This window comes from Ylistrum balloti, unplaced genomic scaffold (genome assembly GCF_031769215.1).
Source record: "Ylistrum balloti isolate Yb309-2 unplaced genomic scaffold, AGI_CSIRO_Ybal_v1 Utg370870, whole genome shotgun sequence".
Classification (NCBI taxonomy): Eukaryota; Metazoa; Mollusca; class Bivalvia; order Pectinida; family Pectinidae; genus Ylistrum; species Ylistrum balloti.
In genome coordinates this window covers 4,708-30,978 of record NW_026782497.1, presented here as the reverse complement: position 1 = coordinate 30,978, position 26,271 = coordinate 4,708, and the positions used below count along the sequence as shown (strand labels likewise).

The window sequence follows — 26,271 nt, the reverse complement described above, 5'->3', positions numbered from 1 at the left end:
ATTGTAATTTACTGAAAGTTTAACTCAAGGGATACATTATCTGTGTGAATATTTAGTTGAGAGCTAGTAATTCATTTATTTCTCATTAATTACATCTTACCAAAGGTCAATAACCTATCACCTCATCTCTGTTTAATATGTTATTATATTTTACTACAACAAACCTAACGTGTTCATTCATGTCAAAGAGATGCTGAAAATGTTGCTAAACATAACTTTAGAATTTGTCACATGATTTATTTAGTGTATATCTCTATCCCTTCAGAGATACTAATAATAGCTAGTTGTATCCTAGTTGTAAAGAAATTGACACAATATACCACAGGAATCTGTTGATTCGGCATAAAAGACAATGAGTTGACAATGAATCCTTGGCATACTGACACAAATAGATCTTAGTGGTCAAGTTTTAATTATACCAACAAGACAAACGGTTTCTGTTTTGAAATGTTGAAACGAAATAAAGCAAGAAATCTTGAATGAAAATAGAACATGCTATTTTATGCTTTCACGAAAACTCTCAATCCTCAGTTGAAACTTTTCATGATTAAGTCTTTTGTTTCAATGCATTCACAGCTTATTAAATATGGTCAAAATGAATAAAACCTTAACGCATTTGAGGTCCCAGTGGCTCATGTAGTGAGTTGTGACTTATGGATGATGGAGGATTAGAAGAACTGGCAAGTGTACTGGATTGTCCCGATTGTAAATCCAGAGGTCCAGGGAATTGTGTTCTCGGATTGGAAAGTAATCCCTGAGGCTGGATACCCAAAGGTCCGTTATTCATTGGTGAGTTATGTGGACGCTGCTGCTGATTTGGTGGCCCAGATGGATGTCTTGGGCCAAGGGGTCCCCCATTTGGCATCATAGGAATATCTCCCATTGGAACCCCTGCAGCCAACTTTATAAGGCTGGAAGCTCTCTCGGCCATCATGATAACAGCAGCAGTTTGGTCCTCAGTTGGTTCAGGTATAGCGGCAGAGCCAACCACTCTGAGACCATGAATGCCCTTGACCCTATTTCAAGAACAAGAAGTAAAAAACGTTATTGTATTTAATTTCGAAATTGATGAAATAGCATCAATTTTCCACGCTTGAATTTGTCAAAACGGTCATGGAAATTCAGGATATATGAAATATTTTACACGGAGGTTAATTACGGTTTGTATTGTGACTGTTAGAGATGAAACATTGTGACTGTTAGAGATGAAACGTTATCGCAGAATATGTTCAAATATTTGGCAACAGATGCAGATTTTCTACAAACATAAGTAATTAATATGTAACTTACATTACGTTAAAAATCAATGAATTGGTAAAAACCTACCAATATATATATATATTCAAATATGACATGCAACAGATGTTCTTATGGTTGTGATAAAATATCAAATACACTTAGAGGAACACCATAAGCACTAATTAATGCTGGTAATATTTTTAAATTTTTTTTGTGTGTTTTTTTGTAATTGTGTTTAATTGTTTTGTTTAGCTTCCAGCGTATGATTCATACAGATAATGTAAAGGAGGTCAACCCACCGAGTATATCTAAGTCTACGAAAAATATCTCAATATGAGAAGCGTCCAGAACAAAACAATGCTCTTCATTTTATATCAGTATTTGTTATTATTATTGTTATTATTTTGTTTAGTTTTTTTTTGTCAATATAAGAAACTGATTGACAAGCATAAATGTATTAAGTAGCTTTCAAAATGGAAGTGATCTGTTTGTGACCATTCGTTGTGTTGATGATACCGGTACTTGGACCTTATCTACAGAGAAAACAGTGATTGCTAGTCACCTGAGGTCTGGGTCAAGGACAGCTGAATTGTCTTTCACAGCTCCCATTTTGACAGTCCCTGTACCATGGAAGTTAGGGATGGCAAAGAACCGGATGTAGCATTCCCAGTAGTCATCCGTATCGTACGTAAATTGATTGCATTCGGGAAAAGGTGCATCCATTGAAGCTCCAGCGTGGTGAAGATAGTCGGTGCTTATAAGTTCTTTTATGAGTCGAATAGCTGAAATAACACATTTCATTAGGCTATTATGATATCATAGTAATTAGTATTAAACCAGAATACATTTCCAAAAGATGTGATATTTAGTTGAAACTTTATAACTTCTTCAGAGTTAAGGACAGCAAACGGATGTGGAGAATGTCCTTACAAATGTAAAGGTTTACGACACTTTAAAAACGCACTTTTGCAGTATCAAAATATGGAAACACAAGACGTAGGACATGCATTTAGATATATGATGGGAACTGTCTGATATTAAAGAATGGGAAAACAGTGAAACCTAATAAGGACTTGAATAGCAAAAGCAAGAATTTGACTTATGACATAATATGCTCAACTTCTAAAGAACATTATGTTGGTCAAACAGGAAATGCATTATGTGAGAGAGTTCGAATACATTAACAACAAACGCGTTCGCCGGAAACGCATAAAAATTCCACTGAGAGAAACCTAGACAGTTGGTGGAACTTTCTCCATATCGCCTTGTAACAGAATAGCAGATACCCGGTTTACAAAAAAGACTTTTCAAAGAGGATATGTTTTTGTAATATTATTTAAACCCTTACTAAAAGGTCATTAACTGTATTATTTAGTGACGTGATACCTTATAGGATGTAACTTTATTACCTCCCCTATTGTTACTATATATTACCTCATAATGTAATTACTAAGTGATTTAAAGAATTACCTGAAGATGATCACTGGGTGTGTTAGGAACTACCGTGTTGTTGATTTTTTCCGTTTTAAATATCTAACCGCTACACAATATATTTACAAATTAAACAGATATGACAATATAATAATGATAAACATTATTTATTTTACAACAATTGCGAAGCAAGTTTTTCCAACTTATATAAATCACCCTTGTTGGCTCGGACGGAAGCGCGCAATGGTATATATATATATATATAGCTCAGTACCTTTTATCAACTCCTTAACGTCCCGAATGTCTGTAAGGAAAGCTGGGTCGATCAGGGGCGGGTCCATAGGATCATCACTTCTTAGTGTCACTGTGCCCCGACTGTAAGGGTGTATCAGCTGTGGTACAATCTGTACACCTTCATGTGCGAGACCCTTTCGAAACCATGTGTTAACATACTGAAAAAGAAAATCTTATTTGAAAAGGAAAGAAAAATTATGAAATACCTATGCCAATTATCAACGAATTTTACAAGAAAAAAATGAAAATCTGAATTTGAACAAAATTTCGGACGGATCTGATATGTGAGCTAGCTTTGAAGGACATTTAAATGTAATAAATCATGTCACAAAAACAGAAAAAAAAGTATTGATAAAGAGCAAACCTCTGGTTTTATGTTCCAGTTATGGAAAACTTCAGGAAGACGGTCAAACAAGGTACTTATAAAGTAGAGGTTAATGTCGGGCCAATCTGGGGTATCAAGTGACGTCTTGGCCAATAGCATGCCTTCCATACTGGAGAGTTCAGAAAGCAAACCTGCATCACAACAAACGATCATTCCGATAATATTTAAATAACCATTGAACACTGAATACAAATGTAAGCAGTTGGAAATACTATTTATAAAAATGTAGATATATAAGCACTGAATTGTTGATTCCATTTTTGGACATATGGCCAGTTTCAAGAAATATTCATTCTTTACCACTGATGCTCAGCTTTATTTGAAATATTTAAAATAAGTTTATCAATGAAGTTTTCATGAAAACGTACATTAACAATTATAAACAAAATAGCAACAAAAAGTAATAAACTATCCAGCAAACATAAAAGGAGTTATCCCCCTTGCCTCAATATATGTATTCCCCTTGTCGCAATTTGTTATGTACATGTTTTTTTGTGTACATATAACGCTAATGACATTATTTGTCACGCATCTTCTCCAATTATGTTGAACAATCATTTGCCAAGGAAATCTGTTGAAACTGACTTTAATTGAGCTTCAGATACATTTAACAAACGATGTTTAACATAAAGCCATTCTTACCGGTTCTGTTGGTTATGTAGGCTAGGGTATGCTTTGGCTCGACTAATAATTCAGGTCTGAATGACGGAATATCCATAAAAATCCGTAAAGGAACGACGGGAAGTTCCTTCAGGTCTAATCCTACCGGAACATTGGACATCACAGGGATCTACAGCAAGAAGCGATATTTAACTATTTATCTTACTCTCATATATAATCTTTTCTTTCAAATGATGTCAATTTATACAGAAATATTCAGATATATTTTGGAACAGTTTCTTTAGGTTGGTAATGCAATAGAACAGAATTTCTTATAACACAACCTGTAGAAGATTTGAGTGTGTCGTTATGAAGAATACGCGGTCTATAAGATTATAAAGTAATAAAACGTATATTTCAAATATCTCAGAAGTGTTTCATTATATTTAACGTCAATTAATACAGACTTGTTATAGGTTTAAATGGCTTAAACAGATATTTAAAACATCCTCGGGAATTTATCTTGTTTCAACCGAACGCTTCACGAAAAATCAAAGATAATGAGTTATTCTGAGTAACATTGTTATTTTAGTTATCGGTTCAGACAATGTAATAGACTTGTTTTAAAATATTGATTGAAATATGACAATCGTGACCTAATACAATGTTAAACAGTATAAACAATCCACAGACGTTATCTTTATTTTAGAATAATGGTTATCTTATGTTAAAACAATATAAGCTCCAATGTCCCATATTATGTTCTTAAATTGACGATCTAATTTTACTGTCCTTGTCAGCAAACAGCAACTGATGCCATATTGTATTGGTTATAATAATATATATACCATTTCTTGCTTACTAAGAACTTACCTGTAATTGTTTTAAATGTTCCCGTGGCCCAATACCTGACAGCATCAGTAATTTTGGAGTGTTGTAAACACCGGCGCTGATGATCACCTCTTTCCTTGTAAATACACGTTTTGTCTTTCCTTCCTCGGTTCTAAACTCTACCCCAACAGCAGTGCCCTGATATAGCAATATCTGCCAATCAAAAGAACACAGTAGTAGATTTTTTATGCTTGCAAGAAAGCGATATTATTAAAGCTGTGGTCATGGAGTTATCCACACATTAGGACTACAGATATGCACACAGATCGTATAGAAATAGACAACGAACACATAAACATGTCAAGATAATTATAATACATACTCAAATTCCACAAATGTATGGCACAATATGAAGAAAAGAAAGATTTACGGTGAGATTCCTGAAAAAAGTACAAATGTTCCGGAAGAGTTAGTGCTTTCTGCTTGATCGACGACATCAGCAATGTAAACCTTGATTAATCGAAGTAAGTAATGTCACATTCTTAAATGAGAACAAGGTATGCAACAACGGAACCAACAGAAAACCCAACGAGCATCAAATATGTCCAGCTTCATATGACACATGGAAACAGAATATTTCTCAATAAGATCATTATAAAATACGATGTTCCTATTAAGGTTGGTCATATAAATATAGCATATATTTCAGCTTCAGCGGTCTGAAACTGATGTCTCACACTTTATACTATTCGCATGATGCATGTTTACTCCATCAATAAAATCTTGCCAATGAAAATGATTTACTGATAAATAGCAAAAAAGATTCCAAATATCAATAACAAAATAAATCACATTTGTTCGTTTTCATGTTGAGTTATAGGACATAAACCCCACAGATGTATATATAAAACACTCCTTTCTGTAATCACAATATCAGATAACATCCAATTCAAACATTTAAACAAATGTGTTTACACGTTCTTTTAGATATTGATTCAATGAACGAAAAATATTAGTTGGAAATTTATGTTCACAATATCTGAAATACTCTTGTATTTAAAAAATTCAAATCCGTGCGAATGTATTGGAGATATAATTCTGTCATCCTATATTTCTGTCGCTTTTCCGTTACAAAATTTCAGATAAATCTTCGATACATTAATATAGCTTCTAATAAATATATTTACTTAACTTGACATGAAAATTATCTCTACAAGACCTAACATGGACAAAAGTTACCTTAGGTTTGCAAACTAACACGTCAAGTCGCAATATGTATCTAATATATATGTTTGATAGGTAATGTCTTGCATCAATAGATGTATGTACAACGTCATGTCAACATTTCTTTTTATAGCCTTTTCAATGTTTAGAACATGTTTTTAGACAAACATGAAGACAATGATAAGTTCCCATGTGTCCTGGATTCTTGTCTTTGGAATGGTAACGCATTTTTTTAATTTACAACCAATAGAAGATTTATGGAGTATATTCACTATTGTACAAAATACACACAACTCAATAGCACCTTATTAATGATTTAGAGTTAGGTACAGTAGAGTCAAACAATGACGTAAACCGCATTTTTAATAATAAAGTTTACCTTTACTACTGTCGTATCGGTGAGAAGATCTAGATTTTTACGGCCCAACACTGGAGCTAAATACGATTTAGCTGTGTTCCATCTCTCTCCAGACTTCGTGTTAAATTGTAGAGGACAATATCCTGAGAATATGAAATAATTAATTATTAAATGTTTGTACAAATGTAGTGTTCTTCTAAAACATTAACGAATACACCCGTATATATGAAACCATCATTTTGCAACCTGTTGCATCATGTATTAATCTTCGAGAGACATTTTTCTCGCAGAAGCTATATTTAAATTATCAAATTAAGAATATTCATATATAGTATGTGATGGTTTTTACTGTATTTGTCATACAACGTGTCAATTTGTCCATTTGGCCATAACACAATCAGGACAAAACGATAGATCCAAAGTTCGCAGCGTAATAAAAAAAACGAACTTGAAACAAAACAAAAAAACCAAAATCATAAATTTCGGACACACACACATAAAACAAGACATGAAAAAGTAGTAAAACTAAACGTTAGGGTACGGAAACAACTAATGTTGTAACAGATTTGTTATTCGTACACGAAAAAGATTGCAATACATCAGACTTCAAATTTGAATCTCACAAACAAAACAGTAGAATTTTAGGAGGTAGGCACCATGAAAAAACATTGGTTAGAAAATAATCATCAAGAACATGAAAATTCATCATTATTTGAACCTCATCTGTTTAGTTGGCATACTTACAAACAGTCAACAGAAATGATATTGGAAATCTTACACTTTTATCAGTACAATTTACATACTTTTCTATAAATGTGTGCATTATACAGATTAATGTGTAAAATTTTCAGATTAATGTGTGTAAAACTTACAATAAAAAGTTTAAAAGTTGCACTAATACGATTCCGTAGATAAGTCCTGTGTCTGTTGCTACAAAACAGTAGCTTATGTTGCAGTAAGAGATGTTATATTTGTGAGCTTAGCCAAATTTTACCTTCATCGACACCTTCATTGCAAGACATCCGTTTGTATCCAAGTGCTAACGATGCATTTCCAAACAGGTCTCGAAAGATTGATATTTTGTTCTGGGAAACTCTCACTGGACCACAGCTTCCTCGTTTTACTGAAACATTTTTCGATATTAGAATATTTGTAAATAACTTTCAATCGTTTGGGATATAAAAACCAAAAATACCTATCTTTAATTAAACTTAATGTACGGTAAAATGAGTAATACCATCTTTAAACTTTTAGTTTGATTATCGTCCATTATATGAAAAATGCCTTTACACAATAGGTGTAGAGATTGTTTTATAACCTACCTTTGCTGTAGGGGTCATTTAGTCTTACATCCTCCATCCTATCAAAATACTGCTTAATTTCATTGTAACTCCACCCACGGGCACCTTTTTTCGCCCATTGATTGTAAATCTCCGGACTCCCTCTCTGATAGACCATTGTATTTATAGCCATCGTACCGCCCACTACCTTCCCCTGGGGTAGACTCAGTCTCTGCAATATATTTACAAATTATTAAGCGTTTTGTTTAAATAGCATAGTGTTGCAAATCGCGAAAATAACACGAGGAAAATGTTTATGAAAGAGCCAATGATAGAATACCCCGTGTTCACATTGATATTACTTGAATGTCTTTTCTGAAATATGTTAAAATCATTATTTAGGCGGAGGAAATTTTGGCACTGACCGCTAACAGCAGTCTCATTCTAATACTAACATTATCAACCAGTCCGAATCCAGCACTAGACTGTGGTTCACTCATATACTGCCATGAGACACTGGAGTTCCATAGGTCCGACACTAATGCGGGAGTGTCTATTAACGTCGTCTCCGGGCGTTCCCTGTCCGACCCACCCGCCTCTATCAGCAACACCTTGTGGAATGGATGTTCAGACAGACGGTTTGCCAACACACATCCGGCAGTTCCAGCGCCGACTGTAGACGTATAAATTTTAAACAGTCTTAATTCAAACTTAAATTTAATGAAACTATGGTAAACTATGACCACGTAGGCTAATCTGAGAAAGTACAAAGGAAATAAGAAGAAACGTTCTGGACCTTATAATGTTAATGATAAAATATTTCAGTTAAAAATGTACATTAGACCCATCATTCGCTGCAATCCGCGATTGTAACAAAATGAAGCTGTAAAGAAATCATCCAAATATCATAATATAGCGAAATCACACTGAAAGACCGTAACATTTCCCATGGTCCGATGGTTCCATGACATTGCCTGAAGGTGAGAAATGTACGTTGCCGGTATGCTATCTTACCTATAATGTAATCATATTGATTGTGGGGCTTTTGATTACAACTCCCATCGTTGTTCTGTGTATCTGCAGCTGCAAGACTCAGTAACACTGCTAGTATCCAAATCATGTTCGGACTGGTGCCTATTGCTTCACTTGCCCTGATAAAAATAACAAAGATATATTTAATATAAATGTATTTCAAAATACTGGCCTAGTTTCAGTATATAAGCATAACCGATTTTAGTGATCTGTTGTTTCCTGTATAATAATTACAGAATATTTTGGCTGTCATCATGATTTGATCAAAGACATTTTCTACGCATAGTATGGCGAGATTGAAGTTATTTAATCGTATATTACTCTTGTTCAGCATTCATGTATGCGTATTGCTAAACTGGCATCATACAGCGTAATCCCTCCCCAACGTGTTGTTGGGATATCTATGTTTTCAGAAAAGCTTTCCTATGTAGTTACGCAAAAAGTACTAGAAGGATCAAAGGGCTCGGAACATTTGTCAGATGCTGTCATCAGAGGTTAAAAACTTATTTCTAAACTTTTTAATATAAGAAAGAAAACAGCACAGATGTCGAAATTTCTTTGCTTCGTTTGACAGAGATATATCATTTCTGTTATATAAAGTGTTATTAAATGTTTCCAGTATGTGTGATTATTAACTCAGAATATGTTGGAGAAAATAATGCTTTTCTAAACAAAAACGAAATCATCTTTATGTTACCATATATTAATAAGCACAGTTACAATCCAAAATTAAACAACCATGTCAATTAGTTTTCGACGAGTTATCTAATCATACAAAGATGTATATTATGATGAATAAACAGAGATTGGAAAAGAAAATTATCATTAAACAATATGCTCAACATGTTAATGATTAAGAATAACAAAAAAAAAACATTAAGTTAAATGATGCGATTTTTATATGATTGACTTATATTACGAGAATTGACTGTGCCCCTAAGTCGGCTGATTTTTTTTTTTTTTTTTTTTCATACGAGGCTGAATTTATCGAAGAGCTTGCTTAATCGTTTATTTTTTACTTTCAGATATATTGATGACGTTATTCCTTGAAATAACAAGGTATCTATTAACCATGCCATCGTATATACCCGACAGAACTATAAATCAAGGACACAACAGACCCTTCTTCATCAGAAGATTACCTCGATCTTTTCCAACAACAAAACCAGCATGGACAACTTTCCGCTTGGCTGCACGATATAGCGTGATGATTTCATTTTCACTATTCTGAATTTTCTATATCTGGATAGCGACATACCTGTGTCCCCAACCTATGGCGTATTCATGCCTGAAGCGATTCGACATCCGCGGGTCTGCTCCCGTTATCACGGGTTTAGTGCAAGAATCGCCAACTTACGGACGAACAAATAAAACAAATAAGTTTTCAAAGATGCAGGTTGATGAGAATTGTAGAGAATATTTTTATCGTCATAGTGACCTCTTTCTATATATTCTATTTCTATGTTCGATATAAAGCTGGACGTGTTTGATGATCGTTAGTTTGCGTGTTGGTACCGTTGTTGTATACCTTGTTCTCATTTAAATGCATGCCATTACTTGTAATGACCACGATTGATATGATGGTGTCTTCCATGAAGTTTACTCTTCCGGAACACGTTGTCTTATTCCCTTGTACTGTTTTCATGGGTCTCCGTTTAAATCTTTCTTTTGTTCATATTTTGCCCTAGTTTTATTGAATTTGAGTTTGGGTTATGATTATGTCGACATATTGTTAAATTCTTGTTGTTGCCCTAGGTTTATGGAATATGAGTTGACATGTTGACATGTTGGTATTTTCTTATTTTTTGTTTATTGTTATGCATATTATATATAAACACGGACAATAACTCTACGTTGTACACTGATGATATATGTTATTAATCTATCACGTGGGTACCTTAACAAAGTCACACGTTTCGGCAGTTAACGACTTCAATTCAGGAGCAACTTAAGAAAATTCCTTTTCGTTTTATATTTATAAGGATATCTTATCTAATTGATAGCCAATAAATTGACTTCAAAGTCAATAACAAAATTCATATTGATTCACCTGCAAAGTAAGATCTTGATCAGAATTTATGTATAAGAATGAGCAACATTGCAACACGGATGTTGTAAAGTTCGTACCGTGCTGTTTTGACACTTATATGTTCTTTTCATTTCAGACGTCAAAGCGACTTCAGTTAATATATTCCAAACAGACAGACAATAAAGTCAAACCAGCTACAGGTAAGAAACCACCACGGGCGATACGGCGTGTAAACTTATTAGTTTCCTCGTTAAGTGATAAATGTCCTTTATTAATTATAACCGCCGTAAAATTATCACGGAGCTCTAGATTGACAAAAATCAATTTCATGGTATATAATTAGTAATGAGATTATAAATAAAAGAAGACATCAGTCTTCCATAACCAAGCGAAGTTTATATGGAAAAATGTAAGTTCAGCCCTGATGTGTTACTTCATGCTTGAATGACTCTAAATCAACGTAGTCGCCATGCGTTCTTATGTTGAAAATTTATCTATAATGTCATGTATATTTAGCAAACTCATTTAGATATAAATAATTGCTACTCCTACTATATTTATCAAGAAAGTGTAAATCAATTACAATCTAAAGGGTTTTTAGAGTTATAAAAGCTATGCGTGTATTTTATGCTAACGCGTATTAAGGAGGTGAGGAAGAGAAGTAAATACCTGGTAAGATGGTCGTTTTCCGAGAGTAAATATAAATATATGTAAATTATTTTATTTTGTTTAATGAAAACGAAAATGATAATCCAAATACCTGTATCAGAGACAACTTAATAAAGAAATTTGATAAGATTCAGAAATCAAACACTACATGAATTCAAACAAACTAGTTAAATTTAAAAAAGAACATTAATTTTATTTCAAAGAAATTGTCACAAATATCTACAAGTTTATTTCTTTACAACAAGAATTATCTTATATTCAGTTACTAATGCGGCAGGAAAAATTAAAAACTTGGTTTATAAAATCGATAACATTTTATGGCTAATACAGACCTCTTGTTTACATAATTATTTCATTAAGTTATTAACAACAAACATATATTCTATAAAAAGCGAAAAAGAAAACAGGAAAGGTAAAAACAATAAAACGTAACAAACCTTTTTTTCTGCCGGAGTGGCTGTCTAACTCCCCCGAAATCAATAAGAAAGTGTATCTCGGTGAGGTCAGTCCAGGTGATTAGTAGTCGTTTAGCGTTGATCTATCTCATCTACTGGTTTTCATTTCCTCTGATTGATTGACAACCATGTGATTTATATTCAAGTAATGTCAAATATTTGTGATCCCAAATGTACCTCTATAAAGCAACTGGATGATAAATGTTTTGAAGAACTTTCTTCTGGAAATATCACGAGAGCATCATGTTATAGCTATATACAATATATATTATGTAAAACAAACACTCCTAGACATTTGTACCTTGAATCGTTGACATATGGTAGAATAGCGTCACTTAGTCTTTAAACACCTATTTTATAGTGAACATCGACCACAAACACGTTGTTGTTCATTAACTTCGATTATAAAACAATGATTGAGATACAGTACGTAGTACTGGCGTTCCTTTATGATAATATATGCATACCTAGATGCGACTATGACAACTGACCACATTGATCGTAATAAAATGCAAACAGGGCACGATCGTGAAATATTTCCTTAATATCAAGCAGGAAATTAAATATATATTAAGTACAAAATGACCTCGGGTCATGAAGTACAAACAAAGGAAGTAAAGATGATACGAATCAACCAATACACAGTCTCAGAAAAATGTGAAAAAAGTAAAAAATCGTTTAACCTTGAATACATGCTTAATTTGACGAACAAATTGTTGATATTTTCACTATCAAAGTTCAATCATGAAAGAAATAAAGTGAAATTGATTTCTGTGATTTTCCATGTAATTTTCAAATAGTCCTTTTGATCTTAATTGAAGGCAATTTTTTGCTAATTAACCAAGATATGTTACCAATTGTACAGCCTAAATAGCTCCATATAGATGTGCCTTTCAGTATCTAATATATATATATATATATACTACATTGTATATAGAGTTATTGATACAGCAAATTTAACACAAATATTGCATTTTCAAATTACGTTTTAGGACCTGCTGGTAATATCATCACGAGCTATTGTATAGAAGACTATAAAAGGCCATATAACTGTTCTGTTTGGCAAAATAATTCAATGAAGTAAAAATTGTACAACTGTAAAGAATTTCAATACTTTGAGATTGTATAGAAGACACACAGGTGAATAGAACCGTTTAATAATTTAGAGTTCGATACAGCAGAGCCAATTAAGGAATTAAACAGCATCATACAACTGTTTCTTCCTTCTAGGACTCATCCGTGATGCTTCATCATACAGCTGTTTCGTCCTTCTAGGACTCATCCGTGATGCTTCATCATACAGCTGTTTCGTCCTTCTAGGAATCGTCAGTGATGCTAAGGGCCTAAATATTGTAACCCTATGAGGCGGCAGAGGACAATCCAAAGTGATCGAAAGTAAAAATTTAGACGGGGAAGTGCAGTAGAACTATAATCAAATAAATAAGTAATTTTCATATATCAGATAATTTCAGAAAAGAGTCAAGTACAATGTACATGTGTTTATTCTGAACATTTCACTATTCGAGTGTCTTAAAACATGGGGTTACAGCAAACTTTGGGGACTTAAAGTCTACCAGTAGAGTCTACCACCTGCTATCTTAAAGACTTTATGAAAGGCACACGAGTGAATAGCACGCCATGATAATTAAGATTATTTTAAACAGTTTATATGGAATATTTAATAAGCTCTTGTTAATCAGGTTTAATCATCATATCATATAATTAAGTCAGAATTAATGATACGCGCTAAGAACAGTGAATAATGATAATGAACATGTGTGACCTTTACCCTTACATTGTATTGTTTCACACGAGACGTTAATTGACAGATTATTATCTGTCTAGGATCAATTGTTACTTTATACCACGAGTAGGAGTAGATTGATTTTAATGGGCGATGTAAGGTCACAGTGACAGGATGCGTTATATAAAGGTTATACAGGTAAAATATATGTATTTCAGTAGTAGTCACAGTACTTAATTATACCAGTAGGTAATAACACACTAGCTTATTATCTTTAATGACTATATAGATATTTAGTTTGGCTCTTCTTTTTATATGACGCTAATTAAAATTGCACATTATTATGGTAACGACTTCCTCGTCGTTATTTTCCTGGTAGTCAGCCATCTGTTTCCATATCCAATACAAAAAATATGATATTGTGTAATTTCAGTGATCTTTATCAGATTAATGAGATTTTTGCACACGGTGGTATATCATAATGTCATACATACCGTCACTATTATATACAGGGTGTTTCCTCAAAACCTGTCCTCACTTTATCCGGCTATATATGAGAGAGTTTAACATATATATGATATTTGAACCGATATGAAACAAATCAATATAAAATTGAACACTTTTTACAAACTGCGGAAATTTAAAATGATGACATCATATATGACGTCACTTGTCGTCAATTTACGCATCTGTGACATAATCAATGACATCACTTGTCGTTCATATCTTTATCTGTGACGTCATCAATGACATCATTTGTAGGCGATTTTCAGGATGGGTTTCATCAAAAGAATATTTTTTAATTGAAGTTATGAATACAAATTACTAGGAACTGTTGTGTCAACCATCAAGAAGAGATCTTCAGAGCTACCACGTTGAAGACGGCTGGCACCACAATTCTTGACTCCATAGGTCTGTACGAACTCTTGAAGATATCCATCAGTTGGATGCTGCGATTTGGGAAAGCCCTCAAAATCAATAAGCAAAATTGTTGAGGACATAACAATGTTCTACATGTACAACCTGAATGCTGTGATCTGACACATCCGTGTATAATTTCTTTCATGCAGCCATGTAAGTCAAATGATATTGTGAGTAGAAAGATGTTTGCACAATGGATGAGAGAAAGTATGGACATGGCGGATAAAATCTGGTTTTCCGACCAGGCGTATTTTTACTGAGGAAGCAAATAAAATAACTGTAGGTAGCAGGAATCCTGACGTTTTAAAAACTGTCATATGGTCGGGAAGTAAATGCCTGGACTTCCTAAAGGTTATATGGTGTTTTGGCCCTTTCGTCGGTGTCGGTGGAAGTAACTATTTGATAATTATTAATACAAAGTTAATTTTAACATGACAAGTGGCATATATATATATCAACTGTCCATTTTTATATCATAGTGCAGCCCCGCACATATTTGTACAGATGACCTAGCTTGGTTGATACGAACGTTTGGACGTAGTCTGATTGCCAAACAAAACTAGCAATGAATTGCCACCACACTCCCCAAACTTAAACCCACTCGACTTTTTCTTCTGTGGCTATCAAAGACATGGTGTATCAGTAAAACATAAAAGCTTTATCTATTTTACAACAGTTGTGTAACAAGTTTTTCCAACTTATATCAATCACTTTTGTTAGCCAAGATGTAAGCGCGCGAAGTGATGAAACCGGAGTACCCGCGGAAAACCCATGTGGTCGGGTTGGTGACCTCATGCTTTTCACGTCTATTCCGGGAATCGAACCACAGGCATCAAGCTGAAAGGCGAGCTCGTTACTACTGCGCCACCCTATCATAAGTCAGCAAATATTGCTGAGCTTAAAGTTGTTATCAAGAGATTAATCCGTCCCATGGGATTCGAAAATCGAGAATCCGACAACAGAAGTTGAATTTACTGAAGGATCTATGTACATAAAATAAGACCAAAACGACAACTTATTCAACTGCACACTCTTTTTTCTGCATCATTATTTTTCGACAAGTTTCCAACCTTCAGTTTAAGGGCTGACACATTGTATTGTAGTTGCTGTGCATACAGGACTTTCAGATAATCTGTACAATTGTATATATGAACATACATCACTTCAGAGATATATTTTGAATTAAAGGTCCAAGGCTTTTTGGATCTGATGGACAATAAAAGATTTACTAGTTCCATCAAAGCAGAGAAATAATTGTTTCTAATCAAAGTAAAAGAACAACGAAGCAAAAATCATTCTAGAAATATCGATAATATGAAACACATGGGTTTGAGAGACGCGGGGTAATATAGAAGAAGTGTTATGGTCTTTGGGATAAAACTTTTTCCTTGGACGGTAAAAATATGGATTTTACTAAAGTATGCCGAGTGGTATGCGTGGTAGTTCTGTTGCATTTTAACTTGTTTTTATTCGGGAAACTGACGTTACTTTCTTGACTTTACCAGGATTCACAAGCGGATGTCCGTGATGAAGCTGAAAACGCTTACCATACTGGAACACCTTGTCCTATTTCTCTTGTACTTGTTCATGAGTCATCGTGACAATATTTCATTTGTTCACGTTTTACCCTAGTTATTTAATATCAGACCGAGTTTGAATAAAGATTCTGTCGACCGACAGATATGTATATATCCTGATTTCATTGTTGTCGTATAGAAATTGCTCGGGTGTATTCTGCGTTCCCGAAAACAATCTTTATTTTTAGGACGACTTCGTAGCTATAGACACCAAACTGACCAGTTGTCCAGTAGAATGTTAACCGTGAGGATCGTACGTCACCTTTGAGGATCATTGTTGCATTGTACATGTACTTTCTCATCAACAGTTCATCATGAATGGGATTGGAAGAGAAATACACCTACAAATACATAGTATATAGGAGGCGACTGATGTGGGATACTTATACAGAAGTATGTTACACGCTTCGAATTTTAAGGTAAGCTCTTATAAAAACGGTTACGATCGACCATTGGGTCTTTTCCTTGTACCGCCTCCAGGAATTTTCAGAACATCGATACAGGATAACGCTCTTTTCGGTCACATTGTACTGAGACAAAGCATAACAGTTCTTTTTGCTGGAACTTAAAGCAGAGCATCAGTAAAAGAATAGTAAGTGCTGATTTCATGAGTTTTGTTTGTCCTGGTAAGAAAACAGATCCCGACAGTCCATTTTCGCGTCCTATACTTTTGACGCAGTAGCAATATGAAACATCGAAACTTTTTTTTCGCGATTTTTTCTTCTTTCCCTGTGACTCGCTTTCAAACAACTCGCCTGTGACTTAAGTGTTCAGATTGTGACTAAAGTGTTCAGATTTTCGCCCAAACGAGATGGATTTGGCTGGTCCAGGTTGTCTACTTCGTCAATTCTTTGTGATTGAGTCATGTTTAAGTCAGTGATATGTCCAAAACGCTCTGCTGTTCCCAATATCACAATTTCCGAAGTAAAGATCACAGATAGACATTTCAATATATTGTTTAAGGGGAGACAATTTTAATAGGACTACGTATAGATTTATGTACAATGTATATAACACATATCTTAAACTTATGTGTAATGTTTATATATACTGTAACAGTTGTAAGTTATCAGATCTAGATTCCTTGTCTATAAAGATTACAGTAGAATTTTTTTTGGCTCAATTTCGCGTTTTTATTAATTTATCTATTCATTCATTTTATTATTTAAGAAATGCATTTCCAATAACACTTGATTTCGTGAATAATTCTTTTTCTCGTTATCATTCCATTAATACTAAAATTAATGTAAATTTTGATATTTTAACCTTGGATTAAGAATATTGACGAAATTCACGGTAATGTGTTTATGTTTGATGCAGACATTTATACCATTAATAAAATCTTCAAATCGTTTTGTGTAAGGTTGTAGAGGATTTATCAGCTTTTGTTCACCCTAGAATTGAAGTGTAGCTTCCTATTTTTGACTTATTTCTAGCTAACAGTTCATGACATAATACATTTTGGTTGTTTTCGTCTCAGTTGATTACTGATAAACATCCGAAATATCTACGTATCGCACACTAAGGGGTATTTTATACTACCACTCTACAGTTGATGAATTAAACAAAACACCCGATGTGGATTTGATACCGTCTTGGTGTTCCTTTCCTGTTCAGGAGAGCAATAACATGGAGTTAATATACATAGGCATGTGGACAATGTATCACGTGTTTTGCTTGCGTGGAGAAGGAGCAGATGCATGATCTACATATATACAAAGTATTCTAAACATACAAAGTTTGTCTCCCCCTCCTCCTCCTCTCTCTCTCTCTCTCTCTCTCTCTCTCTCTCTCTCTCTCTCTCTCTCTCTCTCTCTCTCTCTCTCTCTCTCTCTCTCTCTCTCTCTCTCTCTCCCCCCCACCCCCTCCCTCTAAATTTGTTTATAGCTGTTTGTCATTATATTATACTGCCACCTTGTAAATATAATGTGTGTGGTGTGTATATTTATATCTTTGGAAAGTTGTACAACTTGTGCCTAATGCTACTTATGTGCAATACAATATGTTTACATCAAATGGAAACAATCATCTTACAATACGATACTTCAATGTTCGTATATATAGAGCGGTAGAACGTGATTGTTGTATCAAAATATATCATAACATATTTATAAGGTTTTCGTATGTCGAATCATTTTGCTAATGTCGAATCCTTTCACATAAAAAAATCGTATGTCGAATCCTTATCTTTAACATTTTCGTATGTCGAATCTATTTAAACATAACATTGCTGTATAACGAGTCCTTTTATTTATAAGATTTTCGTATGTCGAATATTTTTATATGAAACATTTTCGAATTTTTAATTCTTTCACTTTGTCGAGGGTATTATAAATTTCCAATTTTTATCGCACTAAAAAAAATTGCCAACGCCCACAAAAAAAAAATAGAGAAAATCATATTTGCCATAAAATAAACCAGTTACAAAATGTATAACATGATTTCTTCACCAAATGTACATTCCGCCAAACTATTTCTCAGTAATTCATTCCACTGCAACATATGGAAAATTCTGACGTAATATGTAATTCAAGAAAGTTATCTCTAAAATCAATTTAGTTTCACATTTTCGTTGCAATGTTCAATATGCTAGGATATGCATTTTCTTTACTATTCGTATAGTGTAACTATATGAACAACATAACTTCCGGCGTTACCCCTTGTTGGCCCCGATAACCTAATTTGACATTTGCTGCTAACTGATCTATTTTTAGCATCGTGCTATTTAGATTATCTGTGTCCAGAGCCATCCAGCGACCGGAGCATCCTTGGTCTTGTTAAGGATCCGATCCCAAAAACCCAGGGACTCTTTATCTTTGGACTGGAACCGGGGTTTCCTTTAGGTCAGAGTTTTCACAAGGAGGGTTTGAAGCGGATTTTGGTTTCCGGCGGACGCTCGAGAGGTAACCAGCAAGGCTACCACCCAACCGTCAGGTCTGTAACATATGTGTACTTGGTGCAGGTTGTTTGCTAACGGGTCTATAATGTTGCAGAGTATTGGGACGTGTATACATATGTAAGACGGTCTTTATCTTCATAAGAGAAATAACTCCGGGTCCATTGTACACTGTTTGCTGCATGGTCACACATGAATGATTATGATATTTACTGAACAAGTCGGGGACGTTTACACAGGAGAGGCACACATGGGTGACACTGATCAATAATGGCAGTTTCACACACTTACAAACAACGTTTACAAGAAGAGTTTACACAGCAGACTTTCGATAGATTCCTGCCGGACACCATTAGATATACAGCTAGTGTATATATAAGATGTTGTTTCTTGACCTACCGCATGCAAACATGCATGGTTTCTGGATATGATTCAAACTTGAAATAGCGAGAGAACGAAGTATTGATATTTAAATGAGAGAAATCTCAGAAAAAATATGTCGCATTCCGCAGGTACCAGTCACTTGTGACAGACACGTGTCTTTGTAGAGTTATCGTTCCTTACTGAAACTGTTTGATAAATATATTTTTAGTTGTTTTTCCTAAATGGAAGTCTTTTCGTACATAAATGATTTTTTCTCCGTTAAATAGTGTATTAAAGGAAACAATGTATTATTCAAAATATCAATTTTAAAGCTATTTTTTCACAGTATGAATAAGCAAACCACTCAGATACAACCTGTATAACTTTCTAGTATATTCACTGGAATTTAAAATATTTCAACATTGTCACACATTATGTGGTTACGAAGAAGAGAACATCGTAAATTAAGGATTGTTTGTAGATCCACATATGTGGATGCGAGTAAATTGAAAATCTAGTTACCGAGTGACAATGTCAGTAAGATGTCAAACATGTATCATCTTCAATCAGACAAAATTGTAATACAAACGTGCACATGGTATACTTCAGGAAGTCAAAATGGGAAAAAAATATTAAAGTTAAAATTCCAGTGTAAGTGAGGCACATACATCTTCTATACAATCAGATAAAACATTGATAAATCCCAGAGAAAAGACTGTTCGCTTGTGAAATTCGTGGATGAAACAGGTGGTTTTATCACTGACTTTGGAGATACTAAAACCTTAATCCCATGTAGGTAATCATACTGTACATTGTATACATAATCAATAAAATGTCAATTGCATAGCGTAATAAATCCCAGAAGTCATCGCGTCGTCCCCATGGTTATTAAGACACGGGACCCGATAAGATAAACAAAGGTATTGGTCCAGGGATTGAGGGTATCGCAGGTGTAGAAGTTGACAGCTAGTAGAGATTTCCCTTTAGACGAACGGTAGAGTGTCCGGCCAGAGACCGAAGGGTCGCTAGTTCGAACCCTAGCGGTGGTAGTGTGTTTTCCATTACTCCTTCCTATTACACAGGCTATGATACTTTGATTTATTTCAATATTTCATCATCGTACCGTTACTTGTGGCACTTACAGAGTCTATGATATTTTATTGGATTCCAGGATGGCAGCAAACATGATGATGGCTAATGGGACCTGGCGACCATTATGGCAGATGGCTTTCGGAACCCTTCCGGTGGAGGAGTTTTTCACTCCAATGGGTGGATCATTGATGTACCTAACCATAACAGTTCTCTCGGGCGTTATCCTAAGAATATTAAGCAAATTAATTCTCCATCCAGTAATCAGCGAATATGTCTGTGACTTTCTCGCTACTATGGAAATGTGCGCGTACTTTTATGAAAACAATTTCATTTTTAGTCATTATGGGTCTGGTTGGCTTTTCGTTGCAATCGTCATCGAATGTCTCATCGCCAATAGGACCTATTTCGGTGCATCTGAAAACCCAGTTAAGTCCTTGTATTCATTATGTTTGAGAGAAATTGGTCCAGTGAAGGCCGTGGTGAAGATAGCCTTTCAAACTTTGGCTGGATTAGCGTCTTACAAGTTCGCCCGTCTGGTATGGTCCCTGGATATGGTACCTGACCATCGTGACAGGTACTACGAGACAAGTTGTGTAACCGACCTCAACGTCACCTTACTGGTCGGTATGGGAATAGAGTTAGCCGCAACACTCATCGACACCTGGCTGGGAATGCAGACTGTAATGAAAAACTCCTTCATAGACGAATTTATCAAAGTCGGAAATGGTGCCTTGATGATTGTAATCGGTAGGTAAAAGTGTGGTCGCCAGACATAATACCTATGAGACCGAGGTTCGATTCCCCGATAGAATGGTGACTTTATTGAAGGTCATCTGTCAACCGACATCGTAAATTTCTCTTCTGATCATTTTTTTTATTTTATTGAATAGATAAGATATGTATAAAAGTCATGTTGGTTTTCCACGGGGCTCCTATAGAACTGCGGTGGAAAGCCTTCAGAGCTTATAACAGGTTGGCCGATAAATTAAAAATTAAAGCGTCGTAAATTATTTTTGAATCATGTCGCTAGAAATATAAAACTTGCCAAAATTACGTTTGCTTTTGAATACCTTTATAAAATCGTCTGCGTGATCGAAGTACTGAACTCTCCTTCGTTTTATTCAAGGAATCTCGACAACCGGCATGTACTTCAACCCTGCCATGGCTACTGGTCATCTTCTGGGATGTAAAGGTGCTTCTAACCAGGATCATCTGATCGTCTACTGGGTGGGACCATTCATCGGATGTATCATCGCTCTCCTCTTTGACCGACTTCTTCATATTGACGTGACGAAACCAAGGCCAGTCGCCAACGAAAAGAAGAAGCAGTGAGGCAATTTCGAACAGAAAATAACAGAAAAAAAATGAGAGAGTAGCCGAAATTGTGTTCAAATGTCATAGCTTTCAAATTCCATAGTGATATAAAGGGAACGAAAAAGGGCAAGAAGGAAGGACAAAATAGTATGGACAATTTAAGGAAATTATTCTTATATCTTACAGGTTTTCAGTAGTAATTGTTGAGGGTAACAAATTATTTAATTTCGAGTTAACCTAGAATGTGCCATGTTATTTCGAAATATTTATTACTTTTAGACAAACTAGGAGGCAGAAATTTTAAGTCAGTCCTCCATAAAGGAAAATCATTCATTTCTTTTAACTACTTGATGCATTTTTTCTGTTGTGCAAATCCCGACACGCGTGTGTGTTTAGAGTTAACTCCCTTAACATTCCAATATTTCTTTAATTAGGATTACCTCCCCTACTATAATTGTAAGTGACTTTCTCAACAGGAACTTGTGCCAATGAAACGATATTGAAAACATTTTAAAATAATTCCCTCTTGTACTAGAAAGACAATACTAGTTCGTTCATATAAATTGATCGATGAGCTATTATCAAGGTTGTGTTGCGGTTAAAACCTATCAAATTCCTTCCACGAGTATGCTGTGATAACAATAGAACCTTTATATACTAGTTGCATAAAACATATTGTTTACATGAATTTTTTTGCATATACCATTTTATATGTGCACTGCTGATGAAATAGTGGATTGTTTTTATTACTTTTCCTATTAAAAACTTTTAAAATACATACATACACTGTTTAATATTTGTTTTGAAGACAATACAGCGGTGTTTTTTGTTTTTTTGTTTTTTGTTTTTTTTTTGTTTTTTTTTTTAAATCGTGTACATATTTTCAGCAGAAAGCTGATGAAACTGGTGGCAAACGGTACACTGTATCAACATGCGAAGGTGAGAAGTGAATGGCGAATGACAAGTCGCCTTCCCAAAATGACGATAGATTTTAGATAGCATATAGGTGCAATGACGTAAACAACTTTAAAATGTCAAAATGATCAAATTAGAACCGAATCAAACTAATTTTATTGTATAAATGATATGTACAAAAGGAATCGAACCCAAGTTATCACAACTTATCAATGTCCTCTCCATGATACGATCGTACAGGAAAATTGTGTATAGTTTTCACTTTATATGACATGGAAACCTGTTACAAGACGCAGTGAAATCATTAGCCCAGACAAATCTATTATTACGGCTTATAGAATATTGCAGACGATGGGAAAAAATAACATTTCATATGTATTTGCTATTTGAAATTGCTAGTATAACAATCGTTTAATACATATTTGACCTTTAACCCTTAGCAATGACCACAACAATCTAACCAAATATGGACCTCGTTGGTTATATTGTGTAAGTGTGAACCAGGTCTGCTCTCAGATCCAGACATAAACACGGCAGCACAGACAAAAGCGATCAAAGTGAGTGTATAATCTAGGTGGTATTGTGTGAAATCTTGAGTCAATCATTTTATTTCCCCACTCTTTTTATTTTTTCCCCAATAGATTTAAATGTTATAGTACAAATTCTTACGATGAAAGTGACTCTGATGTACATTACTTCTATGTTAACATAGCGTCTGATAATTATGCGATGGAAACTGAGGGATCATTCCAAATGTTTTCAGAAGCCGATAATGATGACCATATTTTTGAAAAGAAGTCTAGCACTCACATTCATTTGCATAGTAATAATGTTAACTCTGTTTTAGACCAACGCATTCAAGTAAAACTGGGAGAAAACCCACAAACAAACAAAAAAGAAAAACAGGATATATCGACGCTTATCTATATTCATGGAATGTAGATGGAGTGGCGCCGAGAAATAACTTGAGCCGCAGTGCAGAAATTGATAAAAATGCCTGTCAAACTAATGTGACACGGAACTCATCGGAACGGTAAAAAAGAAAATACCGACATGCCAACAGATTCTTAATTAAAACTCAAGTCCGATGGAACCAGTACACAATAGGAACAAATAGAATATTTACTCGGGAATCCCGAAAAATTACAAGGAGAATAAGATTAGGTGTTCCAACAGAGTAAGCGTCTTTAGCTTATAGGTCATGACTATTTTTAGGTACTTTTGATTAAACACCTGTATCGCAGGCTGGGTCAATACATGGTTAGCCAGGAACGTTCTAGGTATGCTTGTTATAAAATTGTTAAAATATTTGATATATGAAAATTACAGTATCTAGTCAATTATATCGCTGCCTGCGTCTCCCCGTCTAAAGTGTTACATATATTTCTATAGTGTGGGTTTTCCTTAGTCGCCTCCTAGGCTTCACAATTTTGGCCCATATCATCACTGACGAGTCCTAGCGAGTGAAGGACGAAACAGCTGTATGATGCAGTTTAATTCATCGTTTGACTTTCCTGTATTTAACTCTTAGGTTATCAAAAGGTACTGTTCGCTTGCGTGTCTTTTGTATAATCTTAACAAATTTCCGTTTGTCTATCAAAAACGTTGGTATTTGTGATATGGAATAGATGGATGTAAATACTGTTTTAATCATATCATGTCTGCTTATCATATCACCAAATACACTCCGTATAGAAGACCGGAACAGAAATTAATATAAGCTTTCAGCTTGTTTTCATTTCCCTATTGTCGAAAACACGTGAGACTCGGCTTTGTCGATAGGTACACGCCTTTCCTAAGCAATAAAGAATCAACAGGTTGCTTCTGAAAGGCCTTGAACTTGACAACATTAAAGCGTTCGGTGACAGTAGCTTTAGAACTAGACGCCGCCATCTTGGAAATTTATGGAATGACGTACCACAAGAAACGGCGATTCTGATTGCTCCACCTTCCTAAGAATGGAATTCACCGTTCCCGACAACGTCCAATCCTATATGTATTATTGTTTAAACTAAACAATGACTTAATCTGTAAGAAAACTTCAACCTGAACAATATTTCACTGGTAAGGATTTTTATAGTTTGATATTGTTTAACCTGCTGTCAACAACTGTAGTCGTTCATGGACAGTTATCCCACGTGTTGTGAGCGTGTGGTTGTGGAGGTCTGTGATATCTCTTCGTGCAAGTCTCCTTGTGATAGTGCGGAACAGCAACCGACTTAATAGTGTTCCCGCTCTGAAGTATTCTGTTAATGAATATAGTTTGTAATATTATTTACATTAATGGTAATTTACTTGTAAAAATTGTGGTAATAAACATGTATAGTATTATTATTGTCTCTATTTAACTACAATGTAATACTACACAAGCCCCTCCACAGAAAAGAGCTACATGTCCCTGTGTTGTAATACCGGTTTTAGTAATGCCGTTGTGCTTTAGACAAACACATTTCTCAATACGTATCAATATAATTTTCCTGTTTCTTTCAGCAACCATGAAAAATATTTCTTTGAAGATTTAGTAGTGTTATTGCATGTACCATTTAGATGTCTCAAATTCAGGCACCGGAAGACTGCAACGATAACTCTCTGGTATATATCCAGGATTGATAACGTTACCATGCCAAGAAATGTAAAAATTTCCCGTGAATTCGAAAATCATTCCATCTTCATCCGCACGTGAAAAGAATTCCCAGTCTTAGAGACTTTGTAGGAAGCCAAGAGGCGAGGATCAATGGAATCATCCCTGCACGGACACGTGATTTGTCGAGCGCAATTTATTCATTTATTTATTTATTACGCTGTTTATGAAGAAATATTTACTGCACTCAATATCGGGAGGAGAAATGACGATAGGGCCAAACATCGTATCTGATTCTGAATAAGTATAGATATCTGATAAATACGTCCATATATATAAGACATAGTTACCAACAGTAATCAGAGTAAAAAGTAGCTCAGTCTTTCAATCAAGAAATTCTGGAGACGGTGTTATATATACTTTTCCGTAGTGTCTGTTTGAGGAAAAGAAAAAAAACAAAAACATTTACAAGAGAATGGTGTGCTTTTGAAAAATAAATTACGAAAACAAACAATCTGTTGGCACTACTTCAGATAATTGAAGAATATGAAATACCAAGCTAGGTTCAAACTAAATGACCACGGCTGCCGCGATCTTGATATAAATTCCGGAGGGTGTGAATAAAATGCTACACTACAACCAATAGAAAAAAACTCAGTCGATATTACATTACGTTATCGAATTCCTCAATGGTAACGGGATTCATTATTCTATTTCGTGTCAACATTTATATGCACAAGGGATTGAATTTATTCTTTGCCCGTCGTGTCTAAGTGGAGGTCGTTGTACGATTGTTTGCTGGATAAGTGTAATAACTGTTGTACTCTCATCAGTCTGTCGTGTCCTTGTTAATAGTCTCTCTTTTATGATAAATTTACGACCAGTCGGGCGAAATCTAATCACATGTTTTTAAGCATTTATTTGTTTTAGACTGCAACTGAAACGATCCATGATTGTCTGATAATATCGACCGGTAGTTCCAGAAAATATATTGTATCAGTGCATCTCAATTTTGATACAGAGAGATCTCAAACCAGGGCA

General features: G+C 34.8%; 2 protein-coding genes across 3 annotated transcripts; one reads left to right on the top strand and one right to left on the bottom strand.

The window, feature by feature from the left end:
• Window positions 1-607: 607 nt before the first annotated feature.
• On the bottom strand, window positions 608-9,979 carry LOC132559170 (glucose dehydrogenase [FAD, quinone]-like). The gene is made up of 12 exons (XM_060223783.1): window positions 9,933-9,979; window positions 8,657-8,793; window positions 8,098-8,315; window positions 7,685-7,874; window positions 7,357-7,485; window positions 6,384-6,505; window positions 4,823-4,993; window positions 3,992-4,139; window positions 3,329-3,480; window positions 2,945-3,122; window positions 1,802-2,021; window positions 608-1,016 (listed from the first exon to the last, which is right to left on the bottom strand). Exons 1-12 carry the CDS (start codon window positions 9,977-9,979, stop codon window positions 608-610), a joined length of 2,121 nt encoding a protein of 706 aa, XP_060079766.1.
• An 8,814-nt stretch (window positions 9,980-18,793) lies between these two features.
• Window positions 18,794-22,565, top strand: LOC132559169 (aquaporin-11-like). Of its 2 annotated transcripts, none has more exons than XM_060223782.1 (3): window positions 18,794-18,972; window positions 20,500-21,167; window positions 21,547-22,565. In XM_060223782.1, the coding sequence occupies exons 2-3, from the start codon at window positions 20,501-20,503 to the stop codon at window positions 21,750-21,752; spliced, it is 873 nt and encodes a 290-aa protein (XP_060079765.1). In that variant the 5' UTR covers window positions 18,794-18,972; window position 20,500; the 3' UTR covers window positions 21,753-22,565. The 2 variants fall into 2 exon arrangements, with proteins under 2 accessions (XP_060079765.1, XP_060079764.1); XM_060223781.1 differs by having other exon boundaries at window positions 18,795-19,003.
• Window positions 22,566-26,271: the final 3,706 nt, after the last annotated feature.